At 33.5% G+C, this 22073-nt stretch overlaps 6 protein-coding genes across 9 annotated transcripts; 3 read left to right on the top strand and 3 right to left on the bottom strand.

The window, feature by feature from the left end:
- Window positions 1-1698: 1698 nt before the first annotated feature.
- LOC117232888 (serine/threonine-protein phosphatase 2A 56 kDa regulatory subunit gamma isoform-like) lies at window positions 1699-12583 on the bottom strand. Of its 4 annotated transcripts, none has more exons than XM_033492645.1 (9): window positions 12421-12583; window positions 11848-11910; window positions 9290-9464; window positions 5513-5715; window positions 4741-5135; window positions 4330-4663; window positions 4007-4225; window positions 3718-3945; window positions 1699-3635 (listed from the first exon to the last, which is right to left on the bottom strand). In XM_033492645.1, exons 1-9 carry the CDS (start codon window positions 12448-12450, stop codon window positions 3486-3488), a joined length of 1797 nt encoding a protein of 598 aa, XP_033348536.1. In that variant the 5' UTR covers window positions 12451-12583; the 3' UTR covers window positions 1699-3485. The 4 variants fall into 4 exon arrangements, with proteins under 4 accessions (XP_033348536.1, XP_033348537.1, XP_033348538.1 ...); XM_033492646.1 differs by lacking the exon at window positions 12421-12583 and adding an exon at window positions 12062-12354; XM_033492647.1 differs by lacking the exons at window positions 9290-9464; window positions 11848-11910; window positions 12421-12583 and adding an exon at window positions 7028-7631.
- Window positions 12584-13438: 855 nt separating this feature from the next.
- Window positions 13439-15348, top strand: LOC117232773 (zinc finger protein ZPR1). Its single transcript, XM_033492409.1, has 3 exons — window positions 13439-13782; window positions 13855-14533; window positions 14667-15348. Exons 1-3 carry the CDS (start codon window positions 13657-13659, stop codon window positions 15200-15202), a joined length of 1341 nt encoding a protein of 446 aa, XP_033348300.1. The 5' UTR covers window positions 13439-13656; the 3' UTR covers window positions 15203-15348.
- A 14-nt stretch (window positions 15349-15362) lies between these two features.
- LOC117232837 (dynein light chain 1, axonemal-like) lies at window positions 15363-16219 on the bottom strand. Its single transcript, XM_033492523.1, has 3 exons — window positions 16181-16219; window positions 15859-16007; window positions 15363-15790 (listed from the first exon to the last, which is right to left on the bottom strand). The coding sequence occupies exons 1-3, from the start codon at window positions 16217-16219 to the stop codon at window positions 15397-15399; spliced, it is 582 nt and encodes a 193-aa protein (XP_033348414.1). The 3' UTR covers window positions 15363-15396.
- LOC117232778 (sideroflexin-2-like) lies at window positions 16007-17800 on the top strand. The gene is made up of 6 exons (XM_033492415.1): window positions 16007-16587; window positions 16646-16816; window positions 16915-17107; window positions 17182-17477; window positions 17551-17598; window positions 17668-17800. Exons 1-6 carry the CDS (start codon window positions 16430-16432, stop codon window positions 17771-17773), a joined length of 972 nt encoding a protein of 323 aa, XP_033348306.1. The 5' UTR covers window positions 16007-16429; the 3' UTR covers window positions 17774-17800.
- A 45-nt stretch (window positions 17801-17845) lies between these two features.
- Window positions 17846-19352, bottom strand: LOC117232775 (general transcription factor IIH subunit 3). Its single transcript, XM_033492412.1, has 6 exons — window positions 19162-19352; window positions 18535-19031; window positions 18340-18462; window positions 18135-18270; window positions 18019-18055; window positions 17846-17942 (listed from the first exon to the last, which is right to left on the bottom strand). Exons 1-6 carry the CDS (start codon window positions 19169-19171, stop codon window positions 17867-17869), a joined length of 879 nt encoding a protein of 292 aa, XP_033348303.1. The 5' UTR covers window positions 19172-19352; the 3' UTR covers window positions 17846-17866.
- A 352-nt stretch (window positions 19353-19704) lies between these two features.
- LOC117232774 (malate dehydrogenase, mitochondrial) lies at window positions 19705-21976 on the top strand. Its single transcript, XM_033492411.1, has 5 exons — window positions 19705-19931; window positions 20319-20534; window positions 20612-20884; window positions 21144-21473; window positions 21551-21976. The coding sequence occupies exons 1-5, from the start codon at window positions 19857-19859 to the stop codon at window positions 21677-21679; spliced, it is 1023 nt and encodes a 340-aa protein (XP_033348302.1). The 5' UTR covers window positions 19705-19856; the 3' UTR covers window positions 21680-21976.
- The last annotated feature ends 97 nt before the right edge of the window (window positions 21977-22073 follow it).

The raw sequence follows: 22073 nt of genomic DNA, 5'->3' as shown, positions 1-22073 counted from the left end.
CCAACAAATTGTAAAGGAATATATGCATGCATGGAAACGAATCGATCGGACAGGCGATCATTAAAAAAATTTTGTTAATCGAACATTGATACACAGTCCTGTACGCGTTCCATCATAAATTCGTACCTTTAGTTTTGAAGCGAGTCACTGTACATATGGGTCTCTTTATATTTTATAAACATTCCTTTCTTCCCTTCCTTTCTTTTTTTTTTCTTTTTTTTTTTTTTTTCGTTTTCATTCTCCATCGAATAATAGTTCTCCCGAATATCTCTTCGTAGAACTTTACGTAAGGAAGAACAGAGACGTTTCTACAAAATTCGAAAGCTGCCTACGATAGCGTGATTGCTCATTTTCTGAATTCAGAAAATCCTTGCTCCTCCTTACATAAAACATTTAAAATCATTCTTTCGCATAATAGGTTGTTTTTCTTTCTATCTACAAAATACACGATTATTGGCTGACTTTCATATCATAAAAAACGTATAAAACATTGCTGAAAATGAACCTTTAAACTCACTCGAGGTAACCCATACAGGAGTTACAAGAGAACGATCTACATCGAATGAAATCAAATTTCATTTTCTCTCTCTCTCTCTCTCTCTCTCATTCTCTTTTTTTCTTCTTTATGTTCTCTCTCTCTCTCTCTCTCTCGTTTCTGTTTTATATTATTTAAACCTGGCACAATTTGCGGGAACGGAAGTCAGGAAAATTCGATAATACTCGATCAACGATGAGCCAGTAACAGTCTTCTTGAATATTTAAGCACGAGAAATTCGAATGGTCTTCTGATTCTACTATAAAATTCGTAAACTTCAAAGACGTATCATGATGATGATACAAGTGAAAGAATAGACGCAGTAAGAGACGAAACCTCGAAACATGCATTACCGGAGGGACGCTTCTATCGAACAGTATTATGTATTTATTCTTCATCGCGATTGACTTCAACGATTGAGAAATACAATGTAATCCCGATAATCCACATTAGCGATTTCGCTGTCGGAAGCTAACAAAGAGAGAAAATAAAATAGAAATGAACAGAAACGATATCATCGAATATTACATGGATCGAATGCAATTTAGTTACTTATTGTTCATTGAAAGGAGTATCATTGAAAATGCAAACCTATTCAAATAAAATAGTTTTACTAAAAATACTTTTATTATTAAATACTTGTTGCACAAGATACAGTGTGTTTTCAATGAGATTTATCGAGATTACACTGCACTTGATAATAAAAAGTATCGACAAGAATACTTATCGTTTAATGGTTTTCCGTAACAAAAACAGCCATTCTCCTCCTGAAGGGGCGATTAAATAGTAAATAATTTTTCTTTTTTTATATTTATCTCATTTGGTTTTAATTTTCGTTATTTAATAATAAGTGCTAACCGTATTTCTATTCTCAACAAGTTCATTCCTTACAATGTTTAAACATAACAGCCTGCCAGCAGCGCAAAGACTAAAGATATTTCGCTTAGATCGTAATTCTTTTTTTCTTTTTAAACTTCACTATTTTCACGGTATCGGAATCTCTATATCCAATAAACAAGAGTAACACGAGGAATTAGCCAAAAAGCCTTTAGTAAAGATGCTGAGGACGTAGCTGGACCACTGCTCAATGGCCATCCTCGTTATTTTTTCCTCGACTCCTAAATTTGCTTCTATTCTTCGCATTTCTTTTTCGTTTCCTTTGCTTCTCTTGCCAGCGACAAACTACTATATAACGTTTTACTTCTCTCTTTATTTTGTTAACCGCGAAACTGACGGAGCAACGACGCAACGTTTTGTGTAAGCGTTCTTGAAAAAACTCGTGATGCAATCACCACACCATTTTGGTAACGTCGCGTATAACTCGTTGCTTATTATTTCATTTTTTTTTTTATTTTCTTTTGTTTTAACGATTCTTAATTATAGGCCTCTGGCAGAGGCGATTCTTGCGAATGCGTTCCACAGGCATCTAGGCACGACAGATATAAAAGTAGTACGTTCAGGAATATTCAGATTTATAACAATCGATATTCTAAAATAGTGCTATCACGTTCATCTAACTCTAAAACGACGTTTTCATTTCTTTTTGCAATTTTTTTCGTTTTTCTTTCTTTTTTTATCATTATTATTATTATTATTTGCCGCTAAATTACGAGCTGGTAGCGTTGAAGCAACTATATATCACTTGTGTGTCATTAAATGTCTGTCGTTTGCGCATCAGTGGAAACCTCGCTCAAAAGAGTAACGCCTCAAACTTGCATTCTAAAATTTGTATTCTTATCTTTTTTTTTATTATTGTTAATTATTACGACATCAAGCACGCGGCCATTCTTTCTGACCTTTCGAATTCGTATAAAATTTGTTTGTTTATTTAGAGTATATATACAAGATGTATATCACCGCAAGTGAACAAAAATTTATCAATTAATTCGAAAGGTGATTCTGAATAAAAAATATCATGTAGAAGTAGTTAAAGCTTTGATGTGTTTTTAGAAGAATGTTTAACTCTGAAATAGTTTATCAGAAATTATTGTTTCATCACTTTACTTAGTGATATTTACATTTCATACGCTTTTAATATATAAAAAAATAAAAGAATTTGTTCACTCTTTTAGATAAAACTTGTAAAAGAATCAACTTGTAAAATTTTGTCCACGCATTGTGACTCACCCTGTATATATGGTGTTCGATAAACCATAAATTCCTATGATATGAAGAAAATCCCCCGCCAAAAGCAAGACAACCTGTTTTAAAACAATTACGAATAAATCTTAGTAAGTAAATCGTTTGAGCTTTCGGTTCGATCATTAACTTCGTGTATGATCTAACCTGTATGCCAAGTATCTATTGAACATCGAGCACAGATAATTTAAGAATGTAAAGACGTACATATGAGTGTGAAAAAACTGTCTTATTGTCAGCGATAGATTTCTCCATACGCAAGAAATCTACAATTTATAAAATACTCTGTGTATTATTTAATACACTTAGGACCCTTATTTACTAGGTTTCTTTTACATCTCATGTTTTTTTTTTTTTTCATTTCTTTGATAGCGAGTATGTAGTATTTTCATAAATCTCGCGATACCTTACGTAAATCAACTCGAAGAGTATATAGGAAGTTATCAGCATTTTTCCTTCCTTTTCTTTTTTATAGATTACTACGGACATGGATACATCTTCCGAATGTGCTGGGTGCAATGAGAGAAAGCTTTTTTTCGTTTACCGAGATACAAAGAAAAAGATATTACAATACACATCTTGATACTTTCTGATACAAGAGGGAGGGTGGGGAAAGAGGAGAGAGATAATTATGACAATGTTGACTTCTCTAAACGATCAAATTCTGTTGCAGACGGTTGTCGTCGAATGTTGTGACTGCTCGATTGATTAGATCCGACTCATCGCTGTTTCGTTTCTCTCTTCGAAAAAGCTAACTCCCAAAATCACTGCAGCAAAAGAGAGGATATATGGGAAGAGATTGCGGTAGAGACTAGCAATTGTTAGGATCCGGTGGCGTAACAAGATATTCGTCTGCGCGTTTGTGATCGGACAATGCCCGCATTGTGTACGTGTCTTGGGGTAAGTCGCTTTTCCTTCGCAAAAGTGGCTTTGTTTTATTGGAGTTGGTCATTTTTTTTGCCTATGGCAAAAAAGATTAATTTAGACTCCTGAATAAACAAACGATCAAGGACGAGAGAAAGATCGATTCCGATCTGTCATACCTCGTTCGCTTTCGCTTCTATCTTTTCCAATGTGAGCGGAGTCTGATCTGTATCACCGTCTTCGTCAGGTGGAGGGCTGTCTAATTGTTGTTGCAATATCGTGCCAGATGTTGTATTCGTAATACCTTTTAGAGTCGCGTTGTAATTCGGATGTCTCATTGCTAATGCTTCAACGCGCATCCAAGCTTCGTCCCTGTCTTTCATAAACTTCCTTTCTCTCTGTCGATCCTACGAATATTTCAATCAACATTATTCCTTCGTCCTTGTTTCGTAATAATTAAAAACGTACCTGATAATACTGTTGTGTACACTCGTCGAATACTTTCTGATTCATCTCCATGAATAGTTTCAATGCATTATAAATCAAGCCGTGAATAGTTTTGTTCCAATGATTTCGAGAATTTCTGTAGAATGCTGGATACATGATTGGTAGGATGACTGCATAGTTATCCGATATAAGGGACATTATGTATTCGTTGTTCCAGTAATACAGAGCCCTTTCAGCCACCTGATAAAAACACGATAAAATATTTTTTATAAATATTAATTCATATAATATCAAAAATTGCAATTTATATGATGTATAACTAATAAAAAGAATATCGACAATACCTGAAAGTGTGGAGATGATACACATTTCGCTAATTGTCTAAATAATGGGTCCATGACTTTTTGAAATTCCGCAGGTTCAATCACATCGAGAATTTCTTCAAGCTCATTCAAAAACATTACTTCTTTAGGGGAATGTGTTTTCGGCCAAAATTTCAGCAGGCTTCTAATAACAGGTTCAGTCAATGATGGGTCCTTCTCCAGGAACTGAACCACGCAGTATGCTAATTGCGGATGATATACAGAGAGCGATTTGGCTTTGTGTAAAGGTAAAAGTACCTTTAATAGAAATATTTTGTGTTCTTCTTTTAATGGTAGCGCGAACCCATTGATTATACTAAACAAACAAACAATCGATAAACATATAGCATACTATAAAACAATTATCGTTTACAATGAAAAATTCAAAGTTACCTTCCCAAAATTTCAAGGAGTTCGGCAATTCCATTATGGTGTTCGGTTTCATATATAAATCGATAAAAAACATTATTTATTTGCTTCCTGATGTACGCTCTAAGTCCCAAAAACTTCCCATAAATCCTATGAAGCGTTGTCTTCAGGAAATCTCTTTCCCGTGGATCCTCCGAGTCAAATAGTTCCAAAAGTTGCAACACGAACTTCTGGTCTATGTAACGTCTAGCGATGGAGGGCTGGAAATCCTGAGACTCGAGCAATCGTAAGAAGAATTCGTAAACTAGTTGCAAGTGAGGCCAGGCTGCTTCCAACGTTGGCTCATCCTCTTCCGGATCGAACTCCGCTCCGTTCGGATTCGACGATGGTGGAAGAGTGCGAAACAGATTCACTGCAAACTGAAAAATTTTGAATTCTGAATTAGTAAAGTCGCATACGAGTAATAGTTACAAAAAGTATTTACACGCCACTGTATTTGTTATAACATTTACATACTAAGTAATTGGACCCAAGTACATGCATTACATTTCGCATCATACAATTACAAAAATTTAATATGTATTACTGAATTGTAATAATGAAAATGAAACGTAGGCCCTAACAATAAATTCATTAAAAAATAACAGTGCCACGTATATACGTGCCATATATTTTTTATGACCACTATAAATTCATTACATCTGCAGAAATCCTTCTTTCATGAAACAATCTGTTAGTAATGGACTTATGACCTTACTGGCAATGCATTAAGCAGTTCAGGTTAGATCATACTCACCATGTTCACCGCTTCAGGGTAGATCGCCTCCGTGATCACGTTTTTGTTCTTGGTGACATATTCGACCATCTCGTTGAGGGCAGTACGCTTCACCTCTTTCCATTTTAGATCCGAAAGAGGATCGGACTCGAAGTCGAATAGCACACAACATTGCCGTAGTTTCTGGATGAATAATTCTTCTCTTTCGTTTCCTTGTTGAGTTTCTAAAGAAAAATATTAGATTTTTAATTATCTAGTGAGTTCATGGATTTTGTGTATTTACTAATATCTGATGAACACATTTCAGATTTCAGGTACATTGTATACTCACATAGACCTTAAGTTTTCCCTCTCTGAGGATACATACGCGCACACATGCGCACACTCTACGTCACTTACATATACAAACATGCATACCTTGGATAGATCCCTGGACTCTTTCTCTTGGACTCCTCTCCCTCTTTCATACTTCTGTTTCCCCCCATAAATTCCTCTCCCTCCTCTATACAAACAGACCCATGAACATGCATACACACGATTCACACCAACCATGGACTCTCTCTCATGGACTCTTTCTATCCCTGTTATACCTTGTTTTCTCTCACACTCGTAAACTCTTATCTCAAACTTTCTCTCGTATTAAGTACATTCCCCTTTCTCCCGCATTCTTGCATAGATTTCCATTCTTCTGCTCAATGAATTCCCACCTTTTCTACATTTCTTTTTCTCGTACATTCTCTCCCTTATCCTCTTAAACGCTCTCATGAAACTCCCTTTCTCAATTGTTTGCTACTTGTCTTGAACTTTTCGTAATTTCATACGCCTGCCTCGTAAATTTATTCATTGTCTTTTTCATTAATAATTTCTCCCTCTTTGGAGATTCTTTCATAGATCCTATCCGTCTCTCTTGGACTCTACCGTTTCTCACGTCTCACCTTATTTCACTGACCTACGTCTTTCTCTTTCTTTCACACACTCGTATCCTCTCCCTCTTTACACGTTTCTAAATACACAAGTTCATACAATCGGGGAAAAAATAAGTGAACAGTTAGTGAAAATAAGTACCAATGAAGTTTTGTTAAATGCGGTCTATTTACACAAGAATGTAGACATTGCTTTTATTTATTTACTATCTAATCTATATGCTATAAGGATATATAAACAATAGAATATATGTATGTATATAATATAATATATATACACATTTATATATCCATATATATAGGAAAACGTAGTTATAGGTCTGATGAGTGCAATGTAGGCTGTATATGATGTAAGAAAGGGAATGAAGAAATGTGTCGAAAATTAATTTGTGGGCCAAACTCCATCTTGTAACCGGCAGAAAAAATGACTAATAAATGTATTAATTAAAACGACATATAATAAGTAAAAGTTAAATATATAACACCAGTAGTAGTTTAATCAAACTTCATTGATACCCACTTCCACTATCTGTCCACTTATTTTTGTCCCTGACTGTATATTTTGACAATTACTGGAATTAAGACAAGAAGCAAACTTCAGAGGTTTCATTACCGATTAATAGGGGTCGTAACGGTTGATAATGCGAAGTGAAGTTGGTCAAGTAAGGTTTATTCGATTCTCGAGATAAAACAGTAGCCAAGGCGAGCCCCTGGTGGAAGCTTGGACTTTTTGGCAGGCCACCAGTCGAAAAAGGAATATATCCATCCACGTGAACCATCTTATTGCCCAACAGTGTCTAACGTTCTCTGATATCGGTCACCGGAACTTGTCTCCTTTTCCCCGGCTCGGTTCACGGTAAATTACATCCCTATACGCACCGGTTTCCTTGTTCACATAACAATCTGTTGCTTCGACGTAACTGACCGTTCTTTCGGAGCAAGAACAAGTCACATCTCCATTCGTTCGTCGATATTAATGCACGAGGATTTCGTAAACGTTTCGTCACCTAACTTATCGGTTTGTAATGGACGCAGTGGAATCAAGGGGAAAGACGCGTTGCGAATTCGAATAGACAAAATACCGCTGCTATCAAAGGCCGTTTGAACGAGAAAGGACTGTTTATGTTAGAAAAGTAGGAATCGCGAATGACGCTGCGCGCATGCGTGAACCACCGCGCCTTACAATCGATACGTTCTGACGTAGCTGCTTTCGCAATCCTCTGCGACCGGGATTAAAACAGCAAAAGTAACTTAATTAATTGTCTTTTTTGCATCACAGTTATATCAATTTTAATTTGATTTATAAATTAAAAAATAGACTAATTTTTTAAACAGTCAATTGAAAAAAGTACGCAGTAGTACTTATCACTGTGTGTATGTACATACATGTATTAAAAAGTTACTGTTTCCATGATGGCAACGATGATACACATATATATTGTTGATATCGTTTTCATGAATGAAAGCGAATTTAATTTTATAAAGTGTTCGCTATTGGAACGACGTTAAGGATTATTTGAATCCAGATATCATTTAAAATGCATCAAGCAAACGGAAGTCTGTAGATTTCTGGTCGATACATCGATCACTTAAATGCTACCGTCCATACACCAATTTCCCCACGGATTTCTGTTCCATGGATAAAGTTCCCTATCTGATTGATAATGATCAAAGAATATTCGATATCCTTTCACTTTTTAACTCTCGTTCCTGCTACCTCCTCCGCTTCTTAAATATCCTATTCCTTTTTTCGCAATTAAATTTCGCTTTCATTCATGTTACTTATTCAAATATCTCGATTACGCGCCGCAAGATTTTTTTTAACTAAAGTTCTTCAAGATACCTCCGATCAGTCGGAAATGTAGGTCAGTTATACATTTCACGATGTATATTTCTAGATCAAAATCGTCTCTCACGAAAAATTTGAAAACTCTCTTAAGTCCCAGCAGGCGCATACAATGCACCGGGAAATTTTAAATTAGAATGGCGACATTAATCACTCTGATATCTTTTCACATTCAATTATTTTTTTATACTTCAACGAGTACTCGAAGGTTTAGATATAAAAATTATTGAGACATTTCGATTTATCAAAACGGCAAAATGCACTGCAATTTAACTTACATAAAACACCGGTATATACCTATAAGTAACTATATACACTTCAATATACGCTCGGTGCATTCATTAAGTATATTGCGGTTTATTCCTGGCAAAGGATAATAATGATAAGGTTTATTGCTCCTACTTTGGCGACTTGTTACACTAATCAATCATTATGTGGCAATCATTGCTGAAGAAAGCGGAATTACTCGCTTAGAGAACATTGAAGACATTAATAAATCTTGATGAATTTGTCGCAGGATGAAATTTCTAAGGAAATTGTCTGATCATAATTCGAGCTGAGAACTATTACGACTTTTTTTAAGTCGTTCCAAAAATCAAGCGTATTATAGTAATTATTAAACTGCGAAATTTTATGTAGTTTCATAGATTTATTAACGTGACTAAAGAAATAGTACCCATGCAAAGACTTATTCCACCTATTAAATATTATAGAATGTAGTTCACTTTGAAGATTTTTTTATATTTTTGTATATTAGGAGTACCTATTTTATACATTTTTTAATTACATTTTTTAATTTCCTATAAATACATAGAAATCCGCAGTTTAATAATTATAAAAACTAATATTTTTGCAATTTATCTGGAAAAATCTTCTATCCTGAATATTTTTAATAATAATATTGTAATTAACAATTAAATATTAATAATTAAAATAGTTGTAATTTATTTTTTCTATAAATAGCTAGAAACCTTTTTACTTAATTTTTTATCAGATTTTCAAGTAACAAAATTTATTTAGTAGACTTACCGGATAGAAGCGGCAACTTTTGAAGTTCACGATTTTTCGATATGTTAAATCTTGAGCTACTTTGCCGTTTATCTTTCTTTATCACAGGGCCTCCGGGTTGGTATTTGATTTTGTTAATCAACGTCGGTGGTGGTGGTGCGGCGGTTACCGGTGGTCCTCCTGCTACCTTATTCGTCTATGAAAGAATAGAAATAATTTTATAATAATAAAAACTTAAGGATACAACATTTTTTTATATAAAGATTTGTTAAAAGTCTTATAATGCAATGTAAAATTGCTGATACAATGTGTGCATGAAAATTGCATATGTGAAGCAACAAATAATTTGCCAATTTGACTATTAAGAAAGAGAATTCCTTGTCTAAATGTGCACTTGATCTATGTTTCAACAATGGAACAACTTAAAATAGAAATAGGTGCAACTTTTATTTGGTTTAATGACTTACATTCTTTTATAGTACTCATCAAAGTATAGTATGTTCTTTGAAAATGTTTCATATCGTATAAAGAGATGTCATCAAGAGAAATTTCATCGTGCTCCATTATATATAATTCAGAAATGATAAACAAAAATTGTCCGCTAAAAGCAAATGTATATGTCAGTCTATGTGTAATCCTCATTACATTCAACACAATTGTTCCAACGTTGTATTAATGCCTGGCTTCCTTGAAAGAAGTTTTGTGGTTGATCTTGAAACCATTTATGCACTATTGGTCTTGACTCTTCGTCTGAGCTGTTGTCCATTTAGAGTATCCTCTAGTGGCCAAAAAAGATGACAATTACTTGTGAATGATTTTTAGACAATTATATAGTATATAGTAACACTTTTATTAATATTTTGGATCTACTAGTGTAAAATGAAAAAATTGAGATAGAGGTGCAAGAATGACTTCAACACCAATCACAAAACTTCTTCTTGAGGAACCTAGTTGACGGTGGTAGTCCTTGAGTAAGTGTATCCCATAACAATTAGGCATAAGTATATTCCCTCTTGGCTGTGTAAGATGAATTTTAATCTTTCTTGCTTCTATATTTGCTGTTAACATGCTACATTAAATCTTTTGCTCTGTTAAATATTTTTGTGATTGATTGAATATTCTTGAAAATACATGCATATATGTATATAATTTTGAAAGTTTCTACCTTGCTTTTTACCATTACAAGAATAAACAAATTTATTAAGACAAATTAAAAAATGCACTACAATACGAAAATTATCATGGATACATGATTAATAATTTATATGCTTTAAATAATAAATTATTATTATTATTGTAATAATTATTGTTAATTACGAGATCAATTGTCGTTTATTATAATATAATTAATAATATCGTAATTGTAAAATAATATTGCATACACAGAGCAAATTTATGAATCAAACATGAAATAATTTTTCGCATTTCAGTACAATCAATTGATAATTAATCGATTATAAATTTTTTTCGTTATCGGCAATCGATAATTGAACAGATGCGACGCACTTTAGTTTCTTAAGCAGTGAATTACGCAATATTTACATAAATATTTAATTTTCATAAATAATACCATGCTACTTCATAATATTATTTGTTATAAATCACGCGAGGTCAATTTTATCGTATTAACCATAAATATTATAAATCACATTCTTTAATCGATATACTAAAACCAATTATTTACATTGTAGAAATTAGAAGAAATTAGAAGAAATTAGAAAAAATGTAATATAAAATACATCGCAAAAGAACCGACTAAATTTACATACCAATCAGCGAATAAGATAAAAATTATATAAATATAATGCCAAACTCACAAGCTGAATTAATTTGCTATACAATAATGAACATATTATTCTTTGCAGTTTATTAACATTGTTTAGCATATATTTAATTGCGCGGTAATTCCATGCTTGGAATTCGCTCCATTCATACCGTAAGTGATTGCACTCCACATAGATTGTACATTAATTATGTTCAGGAAGCGTGTTAGAAAATAACGCATTATTCCGCTTATCTTTGAAATCATAAATTATTTTAACGAGGAAAGCCACATATGCTCGCGTGTAACGAAATGATAAGAAACATAAGCCAAAGAGAAATATATATCAGTTAATTCGTAAGGCATCTTTCGTTTACATCGTTTTCTATTTATCAACTAAGTCCACGCTTAAGCGCCACCTGTGCCAAGCAACATTTTTTTCAATGAGAACTTTAAAATTGTTTTACGAAACAGAATTCGTGTAATACTCGCTAAATAAAAAAACAATACTGAGTAATTATATGGCAAGAGAAGCGTGTATTTTGAAATAAACGCGTGTACACAGCTCGGTGAAGAGAAACATTTCAGGTGGCACACGATGTCGAAGATGGACTCTGGATCGTTTTCAGAGGATAAATGATAAATGAAGTTTCTCAGAGAAATGACACGACACCAAATAATTTTAATAAACGAATCGGTGACGTGCGTAAACATGAAAAGAAAAGATCCGCGACAGAAAGAATCAACTATGACAGAAGTCGACTCGAATTGAATCGAGCCACATCAATAAGAACATAGAAGAACGATATAACCTCACCTCGTCACTGGTCTCGCCGTCCTTGCCGTTCTTTCCCTTGTCCTTGCCAATCTTCGTCGCATCCTAGAACAAAACGAGTTAATTGCACCGCTTTATACCAGCGTACAATGCCACGACAGCACCGATTCACATTCAAGACGCGATCCGCAAATAGACGAGAACTCGCACTTGCGATGTCACACGGAACGGAAACGCGAGAATTAGTTAAAAGTACCATTGTCAGGTTCTTGAAACGTTTGCTCGAGAAAAATGCGCCAGCGAAACGAATATCAAGAAATCAGAATCACGCTACACCCTTCGGTGTCTCGGCTACCGGGGTTGTTTCCCCGTACTCTCTTTACTCTCCCTTCTTTCTTTTCTCTCCTATCCCTGTCATCGTCTAACTATCTATATCTCTCTCATGCCCATAGACACATAGAGACTACGGACTACGGACTCCTTCTTTCTCTGAAGCGCGCGCGTGCCCGCGATCTCTTCTCGTCCAAGGAACACTGTTTTCACGTATGCGAGAGTACCAATCGCATAAGAGACGATTAGAGGAGACAGGAGCGACATGCAGCATAATGAACGCACCTTTTCTTTTTTCGACTGCCGACTCGACATATTATCGATCAAAAATTAGGAGTACGCGTGATCGAGTCAAATGCGAGTTAGCACAGTTCGAAAACACGTAGTAACACATCGATCAGCAGGAACCGAGCCGACACGAGACACTCAGAAGCGGCGGCCATTGGCTACGCTTAGCCATTGTACTTTCAGCCGGCGATTCGCGCCACTCACTGAGAACGCTTAAGCTTACAACTTTTCCCTAGTTCTTCGCTTCAGAAACTTCTTTTTATATGCTCCTTTTATTTCAGCAAAAGAATTCTCGCCGTTATTCGAATTATCCGCGCGTAACACGTGCTAATTAAATATTTCATGAGTACTACGAGTTAACGTTACAGGGATCCGATAATTTGTAACGCGTCTCTGCTATGTTCTACGATAACACAGGTTATAGTATTATTAATATGTATACGATACACCATTGAAAGAATCATTATTATAAATCGCAATTTTGAGCTTTATTATGTTGAGAACTGTTGAAATTGAAAGTGTGATTTTACAGGAAAATAAAAATTATTTCCATTATCTTACCTGATAAATTGTAAAATTGTTATTCAAAGTATGAAATCCGAGATTTAATTGTACCGTTTTAAATGCATTCAAAATGATATGCGTGAAGTTGCTGCTGATATTTATAAATACAAAAATTGTGCGGCATCTCGAGACATTTCCTTATGTTTCATTTTAAACAAAGAAATAATTCGCTATTGATCATACAAAGCGCTATTTTAAAATTGAGTACTTTATTAATAGCTTTGTATATTAAATTATATGTTTTCAATACAAATTTTCTAGTACTTTATACAAGCAATAGATAATAATTTCTGTATAATTTTCAATATTTTGGATTCTTCGTATAATTATCGTAATTATAAAAATAATAAGTAAAATAATTTTTAAATTACGTACTTCTATTATATTTAAACATCTTAGTGATTTCATGACTTTCAATTGGCTACACTGCTTCATATAGGGGACCCTAGATTAAACTAAATAATTTACACGTGTTAATTTATTTTGATCACTATGTTTTCTAAGTGTTTAAGAAATAGTAATTTGAGCTTACAAAATTGTATTTAGCAGGCAAACGTACAATAAGAAAGCGTAAAAGCATTGATCAGCATATATCGATAATCTAACTCAATTTTACTTAAAACAGATTTTTTACATAAATCTAGTATATACATTCTATATAACCAAAATATGGCAGTAGATCAAAAACAAAGTACTGAAGCAAAAGCAAAACCAATATTTCGTGATTTGTCGGCTGAAGATCCGGAGCCAGAAACAACAGAGATAGAGAGTCTCTGTATGAATTGCGAAAAAAATGTATGGTAAATTTACAATTAAGAACAAAATACCTGTGACTCATCTAACCAATATACTATTTTGTAAATACAGGGTGTTACTAGATTACTCTTGACAAAGATTCCGCATTACAAAGATATTGTGGTGATGTCCTTTGATTGTGAACACTGTGGCTTCCAAAATAATGAGATACAAAATAGTGGAAAAATTGCAGACAAGGGAATTAGGATAACGCTGCAAGTTAAAACTCCTAGGGATCTGAATCGTCAAATAGTTAAATCAGACTACACTAGTGTAAAAATTCCATCCTTGGACTTTGAGATTCCATCTAGATCACAAAAAGGAGAGATTACGACAATTGAGGGAATAATAGAAAGAACTATTGTGGGATTGGAGCAAGATCAGTCTGCAAGGAGACAAAAATGTCCAGATGCTGCGTCCCAAATTGACCACTTTCTTGAGAAGATAAGGAAGCTTAAATCTTTAGAGAAGCCCTTTACTATAATATTTGAAGATATATCAGGCGAATGTCATGTAGAGAATCCAAAAGCCATGTTAAAAGATGAAGGATGTACTACAGTGCAGTTTAAAAGAACAACGGAGCAAGATCATATTTTAGGAATCTACTCGGAAAATGATACAGATGATACTTTGTTAAAACCTATACAAGAAGGAGAATATCCTTTGGAACAAATTGAAGGAGAAGTACTTTCTTTCAGAACAAATTGTCCAGAGTGTAATTTTCCATGTGAAACAAACATGAAATTAACCAGTATCCTTTTCATACTACTTAACATTACAACATACTTTCTAAATTAGTTTACAATTACTAGTACTTGCTTTTGTTTTGTCATGTATAGTTTCATTTTCAGAAAAAAAGACTTTATCTTTAACTCAATGTATAGAAATTCCACATTTTAAGGAAGTTGTAATTATGGCAACGGTTTGCGAGTCTTGTGGACACAGAACGAACGAAGTCAAGAGCGGAGGAGGTATCGAACCCACGGGAGTGAAAATAGAAGTCACAATTATAGGAAGAGAGGACTTTAGCCGTGACTTGTTGAAATCTGAAACTTGCCATATGGAAATTCCCGAACTGGAGGTGGAAATCGGTCCCGCTGCCTTAGGTGGACGTTTCACTACAGTAGAAGGCATTTTAGTAGCGATAAAAGAGCAATTATCATCATCGACAGCTTTCAGCGGTGATAGTAGCGATCCAGAAACTGTTAAACGGATGGAAGCCTTCATATCTCACTTAAATGAGGTTTTGGAAGGGAAACAAAAGATCACGCTTGTATTAGATGATCCAGCAGGCAATAGTTACATTCAGAGCCTGTCAGATGAAGGTTTAGATAGCGGTTTAAAAATCATTAAATATGAAAGAAGTTTCGATCAGAACGAAGAACTGGGGTTGAACGATATGAAAGTCGAAGACTATTAATTGTTCATCGCAAAGATTCACGAAATAAGGCAATGCCGATAATGTCAATATAATGTATTATATTTGAACGTGAAAAGAAAATGTATTATAAATGTACACTATATTGTGTAAATATACATTTTGCAATTTTATTGCAAAATTTTTTATCGAGACACAAATTTCTATCTTCATTCCGTGTAATGATTAAGAGATAATTATACAACCGGTATAGCATCAAGTTTCTTTAGTTTTGGAAGTCTTCTGGTTGCCTGACTACGCCAAGATTCCGTGTCCATATTTTCACAAATAGGATTATTAATAAACAATAAATCTTCGAGATTCGGTATTTCTTGTAGACGATTAAACTCCGCCCAGTCTTTTACCAAATTATTTGACATGTAAAGTACTTTCAGCGCTTTTAATACGTTAACACCTTTAATTTTTTCGATCTGATTATATGAAATCCATAATTCTTCTAAATGTTCTCCAACTGCTTCCAATCCGGAGAACGTCTTAAGATTGTTACGGCTCAGAGATAGAATTTTTAAATTCTTTAAAGAATTGATACCAGTAATTTTCTCTATCATATTCGTTGAGAGAGATAATTTCCTAGAAAACAGTAAAAGTTGTTGACTTCAATATTTTTGTGAAAACCATTGTGAAAAAATGTAACTAACTCGACGGCGGTAAGTGCCGCTAAATTATTATCCATTCTTTCAATCGGAGGCCATTGAAAAGACAAAATGATTTCTTTCTGTTCGCTGGCGATCAAACCAGTTTTTTCTTCCCACCGTTGAATAGCGTCTTTACATGTTGTTGCTTTAGCCTATGTAAAACGTACACTATAGATTTTTAGAAAAAATAAAGAATGCAATATCGTAAAAAAGCGAGTACCATGATTTATAGATCCATTCCTATTATATTAACCAGAGGGAACTTTTATAAATGTTATGTTGTTAAAGTATTAACAATGTATAAACGTAATTACTTCTGGTTAACTTCACTCGCTGCACAAAAATGGCAATTCATTAATTTCATAGTATTAATTTTCTCTTTACAGTATTACATCATTCTTTCCTATTATTATATTTTTGGAACTCAAAATTAATAAAAATTCTAGTACAAAATAAAAGTATGAAACGTAAACAGAAATTGTAGTTAATGAGCAATTGACAAATATAAATTTATCATCGTTAATAATGCCGTACAATATCAACTGAAAGGTATACTTAAATTTGTAATAAGACGATGAACGTCAGCGAAAGAATCGATATTGATAAACCATTATGGGATCAGTCTACGTATATTGGTAGACTGAAACATTTCGCTTTCATTACTGATTGCCGTATGATTTTTGTGAACGATCAGAAATTAAGAGAAGCTAAACAATTCTGTGATGATTACAAGTAGGTAAATTTTAATTGCTCAGTTACTTTAAAATTTCAAATGATTAACTTTTGTCAGAAGAGGCAATATACCTCCTGGAACACGAATGTCCGATGTTATTCGTGCAAAACAACTCAGAGACGGTGCATTTCATCCACAAACTGGTGAATTAGTACCCGTTGTTACTAGATTGTCCTTTCAAATGCCTACTTCGGTTATACTTACGGCGTCTATGTTAGCGTGTCAAAAGTAAGTTTATAAGAACTTTTATCTTACAAAAACAGAATACTTTTTTTAAACAAAAGATTTAATAAATCCTCCCAGTAATTATTATATCCTATTACTAGAAGTACCCTTGCTATAATAATAATTCAAGCAGTACATCAAATACATAATGCTATTGTAAATGACGTATACAAAAGTAAGCTAAATGGCGATGATAAAAGTGTAAAAAAAGCTTATTTATGTGCAGTTGCAACAGGCTCTATCATGACTATTTGTTGCAAAAGAATATTGGCTCAAAAATCATATACTTTTACTGTTAGTTGCTTGTTGCTTCTTTATACTTTTTAGCGTCTTACATTATACTTCCTCTTATACTTTTCTGTCATCAGAGGTGTTTACCATTTTGTGCAGTGACTACTGGTCACATAATAAATTTGCCAGTCATACGTTACAAAGAGATCACAACAGGAATTCCAATATACATGAAAGACAAAACAGAACCTTTCATGAAATCAAAAGTAGCAGCTGTAAAAAGTATTTGTGAATGTTTAGTCTCAAGAATAGCTATGTCCATACCATGCTTTCTTCTCATTCCAATCATCACTCAAAAACTTATGCCCTATTGTTTTTCTCAGCATCGACCATGGATCTTAATTCCAATTCAAACTGGTTTATGTGCTATAGGGTAATTTCTCAACTTTAATTTCATTGGTCTTTCACTCTAATCGTTTCTTATTAGATGTAATTTATTTTTATAGCTGCATATTTGCAATTCCATCCGCCCTTGCGATTTTCCCCGAACGAAGGTAAGAAATTTTATATCTTATTTCTTGTTCACATGCGAAAACATGCGATAATGCATTTTAATTGTTAAGCTCTATGAGTCCGATATTGATGAAGTTGTATCCATCCGAATATGAACAGTTTAAGGAACATGCGAAAGAACATATAGACAAAGTGTATTATAATAAAGGTATATAACATGTCCATTCGCACCTTTTTTTGATTTTGTTAGTAAATAACGTGTAATGTTTTTATAATGAAAAAATAAATATATTTTAGTAAAAAATACAATTAATGTACTATATCTACATTCTTTTTCTTTTTTTTCATTTTCATGGGAATAGGTCCTGGTATTTTGAACACTGTGCTGTAAGAAAGAGAAAGGAATGAAACACATAAATTAAGACTGTTATGATAAATTGAAACATTATTAGAATACTTACTGACACGTTGTGCATATTGGACTAAATTTACAAAATACTGGAAAAATATTTGTTTCATTTATTATTTTTTGCATAGACTTATATTAAAATATATTTTATTTTTACGTTTGTCTTACTTGATAAACATATGGAGCATACATAGCCAATATCAATTAGTTCTTGGTGACAAAAGCATGCTGCTCTATAATCTACTTTCACAGGTGGTGGAAGTACTAACTTTGATCTAACGTTTGGGTCTGGTAAAAATATCCACTGAAATATGATTATAGACAAATAAAGTATTTACCAACAAATAACTAAATTATTTTTTTTTCTTCTTACCAATAAATACTGTAATAATCCATTAAGTTGGGGCACTTTTAGATAATTCCCACCAGTAATATCACAGCCTTGTTGAAGTAAAGTCAATTCTTGATCTAAGCTGCATACATCCAATATTATTCCCTATTTATTCAACAAAGATATTAAGTTCAAGTTAGAGTCACGTGGATATTAAAATACAAAAGTATGACATACCATTTTTTGGGCAGTGAAGAATATGTTCATGTAATTCATATATTGCGTTGCTGAATCATTACTAGCTGTGATCACAAGGATTCTGGAATATATTTTTTCACTAGCAACTTTCTCCCTTTCTAACCTTGCAACATAACACAATGCCATAGTCAATGCTCCGGATATAAGACTTTCTCCATTTAATGGTTTATCCATGGAAATTTCATTGATAACTTGTTGCAATTGTTGCCGTATGGTACGTTCAATCATGGTAAACTTTTCATATTGTCCGTCAATTTGTCTAATTTCTAGTGGTTTTTCACAAGGATATAAGAATTTTGCTCCATGACTATGACATGCTATCACGGCAAGTTGATTATTAGATGATTGCATTAAATGAGCATTCGCAAAAACAACAGTAGAGTCTAAGCATTGCGTCAATATCCTTGTTTCCTGTTTTATAATTCTTTGCACAGGGTTTACGTCTAATACAACTATTAATAAACTTGTTTCTATTTCTAAAATAAATAGGACAATTGTATTTACATAACAAAATTATAAAAATAATTTGTACATTTCAATAAAATAACTTTGGTGAAGGAAAACATATATTACAGCTTTTTCATAGGTTAGATAACCTCTACGTACCATTTGACATCTTGAATTAACGCAATTGTTTGATGTAAACATAAATTTAACTTGCTAAAAACATATTTCTACAAATTTATCACCTTTCTCTTCTAATATTAAATTTTAATAGCTTAAATTTCAGAAAATAAACGTTCAATCCTTCCTATACGTATTGTCAAGTTCGTAAGAACCCACCTACTAACTAGCGTTACCACAGAAATATTCTGGAAGATTCAAATATGTTTAATTTTTCAAATATAATCAAAATACAGATAAAACATTTTACTCCAAATTAATTAATTTTTCTTTTATATTTAATAATGAATTGAAAATGCAGTTTTAGAAAATACTTAAAAATAATAAAACAAATATCATATTTTAACAAATATAACAAAACAAAAAGTTACTAAAATATTTTATTTTTGAAAGGTAAGGCGATACAATTGTTAAAACTATAGTAAATTGCAATTTACATAATGATTTCTTAAAGAATTGGCGCGCAAATGTTCCCGACTTGCGCAAATTGTTCACACGAAACTACGCATGCTCATATACATATTTGAAGATAACAGATTGACGATTGGACGAAGTGAAACAAGTGTGAAATGGCATTGAGGCTATTGAGGTCATCGGAGGAGTGTCTTTGAAAGGTTATCGAGTTTTGTCTGAAATTTGAAATCAGCCGCATTTGTGATCAGGAAGTCACAGAGAACATGCTGCCACGATACCTGAAGCCTGTGTTAAGCGTTGCTCAACAAGGAGCAAAGCGATTATCCACCAGCGCCAGAGTAAGTCTTATATAGCAATTGAAAGCTCTATTAAGCATCATATTGGCCAAGTAGTTTACTCTACTTTGTACCTCTATCATGTGCTTAATTCTTTATCAAACTTAGAATTACAACAATGCTTATCGATCATATCACTTAAAATATACGTGAAGTACATTAGTTATGCAACTGTGAACATCATTGAAACGATTGAATGTCATTTGATTCTTAAAATATGTATTCAATATGTATATAATATATAAATTTCTCTGGAAATCTTTTGTGTAAAATTCCAGTTATGGTATTTTTTAGAAAGTAAACTATCGTAAATTAATTTCACGATTACGCATGCGTATATGCCTTATATCTCTGTTTCTCTCTAATCTTTTTCGGGATATTTCGTTACAGTGCAACGCCAAGGTCGCGGTTTTGGGAGCAAGCGGAGGAATTGGACAGCCGCTATCGTTACTTCTCAAAGAATCATGCCTTATAAACGAATTATCGTTGTATGATATCGTGCATACGCCAGGTGTCGCCGCTGATTTATCGCACATAAATACTCCATCCAAAGTAAAAGGATACACTGGTCCAGATGAACTGAAAGATTGTGTTAAAGGAGCACAGGTGTTTATTTTATCCAATGCATTCGAAATATTTACAAAGCATTCAAAATTTTTGTTCATTGTGTAATGTCTTTGTAGCTGGTCATTATTCCTGCTGGTGTTCCACGTAAACCTGGAATGACCAGAGATGACCTCTTTGACACAAATGCTTCGATAGTGAGAGATCTTACTAAGGCTATAGCAGAAGCATCCCCAAAAGCTATCATTGCCATTATTTCAAATCCAGTCAATAGCACTGTGCCTATCGCCAGTGAAGTCTTGAAAAAAGCTGGTGTTTATGACCCCAATAGAGTATTTGGTGTAACTACTCTTGATATTGTTAGAGCAAACACCTTTATCGCAGAAGCCAAGGTTCGTAAGTAATATAATAGTAAATGAATCTTACATAATGAGTAAACTTGGGAGTTTTATGCATTTATGGGAAATTTAAACATTCATAGAATGCACATAATATGCAAAAGTATGTAAAATAGCCAAAATACAGTTACACTGTTTAATAAGTGAAATATATCTCTATTTTGGTTCCATTTTTGTTACTGCGTTTACAGAAGTATGAATGAAATGCTAAACATCTACAAAGTATATATAATGTCAATTATATTATTTTCAGGGCCTTGACCCACAAAAAGTAAATGTGCCAGTTATCGGTGGTCACAGTGGTGTCACTATTATTCCATTGATTTCACAAACCAACCCCTCAGTTTCTTTCCCAGAAGATAAACTGAAGGCTCTCACTACCAGAATTCAGGAGGCTGGTACAGAGGTCGTTAAAGCCAAGGCTGGCACAGGTTCTGCGACGCTTTCAATGGCGTATGCTGGTGCTCGATTTGGTCTCTCTGTACTCAGAGCGCTTAACGGAGAACAGGGTATCGTAGAATGCACTTACGTTAAATCAGACGTCTGCGACACCAAGTACTTCTCAACACCGTGTCTCTTGGGTGTAAGTATAATTATTAAACAATAATGTATTTTAATATTTAAGTGTATTTAAGTAATAATATTTCTATTAAATTTCAGAAAAACGGACTCGAAAAGAATCTTGGTATCGGCAAACTTAGCGAATTTGAGAAGAAACTGCTGGATGCAGCGATCCCAGAGCTTAAGAAAAACATTAAAAAGGGAGAGGATTTCGCGAACAAGAAATGAATATCGTTATTTTGCTCATATAATTGTTAATGAACTAAATAGCGAGTGATAAATTTGTCAAATGAAACTCGACTGTATTCAGTAATGATTATAAAGCAGATTCGCGTTGTACGCGAAAAAGGAATTTTAATAAAAAGGAAAGGTGGATCCTTTGCCAATAAGTAGACATATACCTCGTTTTAAACGAAGTGGAATTTTAAAACACGAAGTGTTCTAATTTTAACATAAACGTATACAATTGTAATTAAAGATAAACTTTGTTAATTATAAAATAAATCTTCTTTTAAGTGAAAAACAGTCCTCATCGATCTTCTTTATATTTTATCATTCTATTAACTTTATAGAAAACAATAGCACATAAACGATACAAATTTAGGGAATTATATGGTCAGGA

Source organism: Bombus vosnesenskii, unplaced genomic scaffold (assembly GCF_011952255.1).
Source record: "Bombus vosnesenskii isolate JDL3184/JDL3185 unplaced genomic scaffold, Bvos_JDL3184-5_v1.1 scf7180000013293, whole genome shotgun sequence".
NCBI lineage: Eukaryota > Metazoa > Arthropoda > Insecta > Hymenoptera > Apidae > Bombus > Bombus vosnesenskii.
This window is presented reverse-complemented; position numbering and strand designations above follow the sequence as displayed.

Bases quoted from the DNA above. Each gene is read 5' to 3' on its own strand.
- LOC117232837 (XM_033492523.1), bottom strand. From the start codon at position 16,219: ATGAAATTAATGAATTGCCATTTTTGTGCAGCGAGTGAA. The intron at 16,008-16,180 runs GTTAACCAGAAG...CGTTTTACATAG, and splicing joins ATTTTTGTGCAGCGAGTGAA to GCTAAAGCAACAACATGTAA. The intron at 15,791-15,858 runs GTTAGTTACATT...ACTGTTTTCTAG, and splicing joins GCGGCACTTACCGCCGTCGA to GAAATTATCTCTCTCAACGA.
- LOC117232773 (XM_033492409.1), top strand. From the start codon at position 13,657: ATGGCAGTAGATCAAAAACAAAGTACTGAAGCAAAAGCAAAACCAATA. The intron at 13,783-13,854 runs GTATGGTAAATT...TTGTAAATACAG, and splicing joins GTATGAATTGCGAAAAAAAT to GGTGTTACTAGATTACTCTT. The intron at 14,534-14,666 runs GTATCCTTTTCA...CTCAATGTATAG, and splicing joins AACAAACATGAAATTAACCA to AAATTCCACATTTTAAGGAA.
- LOC117232774 (XM_033492411.1), top strand. From the start codon at position 19,857: ATGCTGCCACGATACCTGAAGCCTGTGTTAAGCGTTGCTCAACAAGGA. The intron at 19,932-20,318 runs GTAAGTCTTATA...ATTTCGTTACAG, and splicing joins GATTATCCACCAGCGCCAGA to TGCAACGCCAAGGTCGCGGT. The intron at 20,885-21,143 runs GTTCGTAAGTAA...TATTATTTTCAG, and splicing joins CCTTTATCGCAGAAGCCAAG to GGCCTTGACCCACAAAAAGT.
- LOC117232888 (XM_033492645.1), bottom strand. From the start codon at position 12,450: ATGTCGAGTCGGCAGTCGAAAAAAGAAAAG. The intron at 9,465-11,847 runs GTGAGGTTATAT...ATTCTTTCATAG, and splicing joins ACGGCGAGACCAGTGACGAG to ACGAATAAGGTAGCAGGAGG. The intron at 5,716-9,289 runs GTAAGTCTACTA...ATTTTTCTTTAG, and splicing joins AAAGTTGCCGCTTCTATCCG to AAACTCAACAAGGAAACGAA.
- LOC117232778 (XM_033492415.1), top strand. From the start codon at position 16,430: ATGAACGTCAGCGAAAGAATCGATATTGATAAACCATTATGGGATCAG. The intron at 16,817-16,914 runs GTAAGTTTATAA...TCCTATTACTAG, and splicing joins TCTATGTTAGCGTGTCAAAA to AAGTACCCTTGCTATAATAA. The intron at 17,478-17,550 runs GTAATTTCTCAA...TTATTTTTATAG, and splicing joins ACTGGTTTATGTGCTATAGG to CTGCATATTTGCAATTCCAT.
- LOC117232775 (XM_033492412.1), bottom strand. The intron at 18,463-18,534 runs GTATGTCATACT...TTGAATAAATAG, and splicing joins TCTTCACTGCCCAAAAAATG to GGAATAATATTGGATGTATG. The intron at 18,056-18,134 runs GTAAGACAAACG...ATATTTTTCCAG, and splicing joins ATGCTCCATATGTTTATCAA to TATTTTGTAAATTTAGTCCA.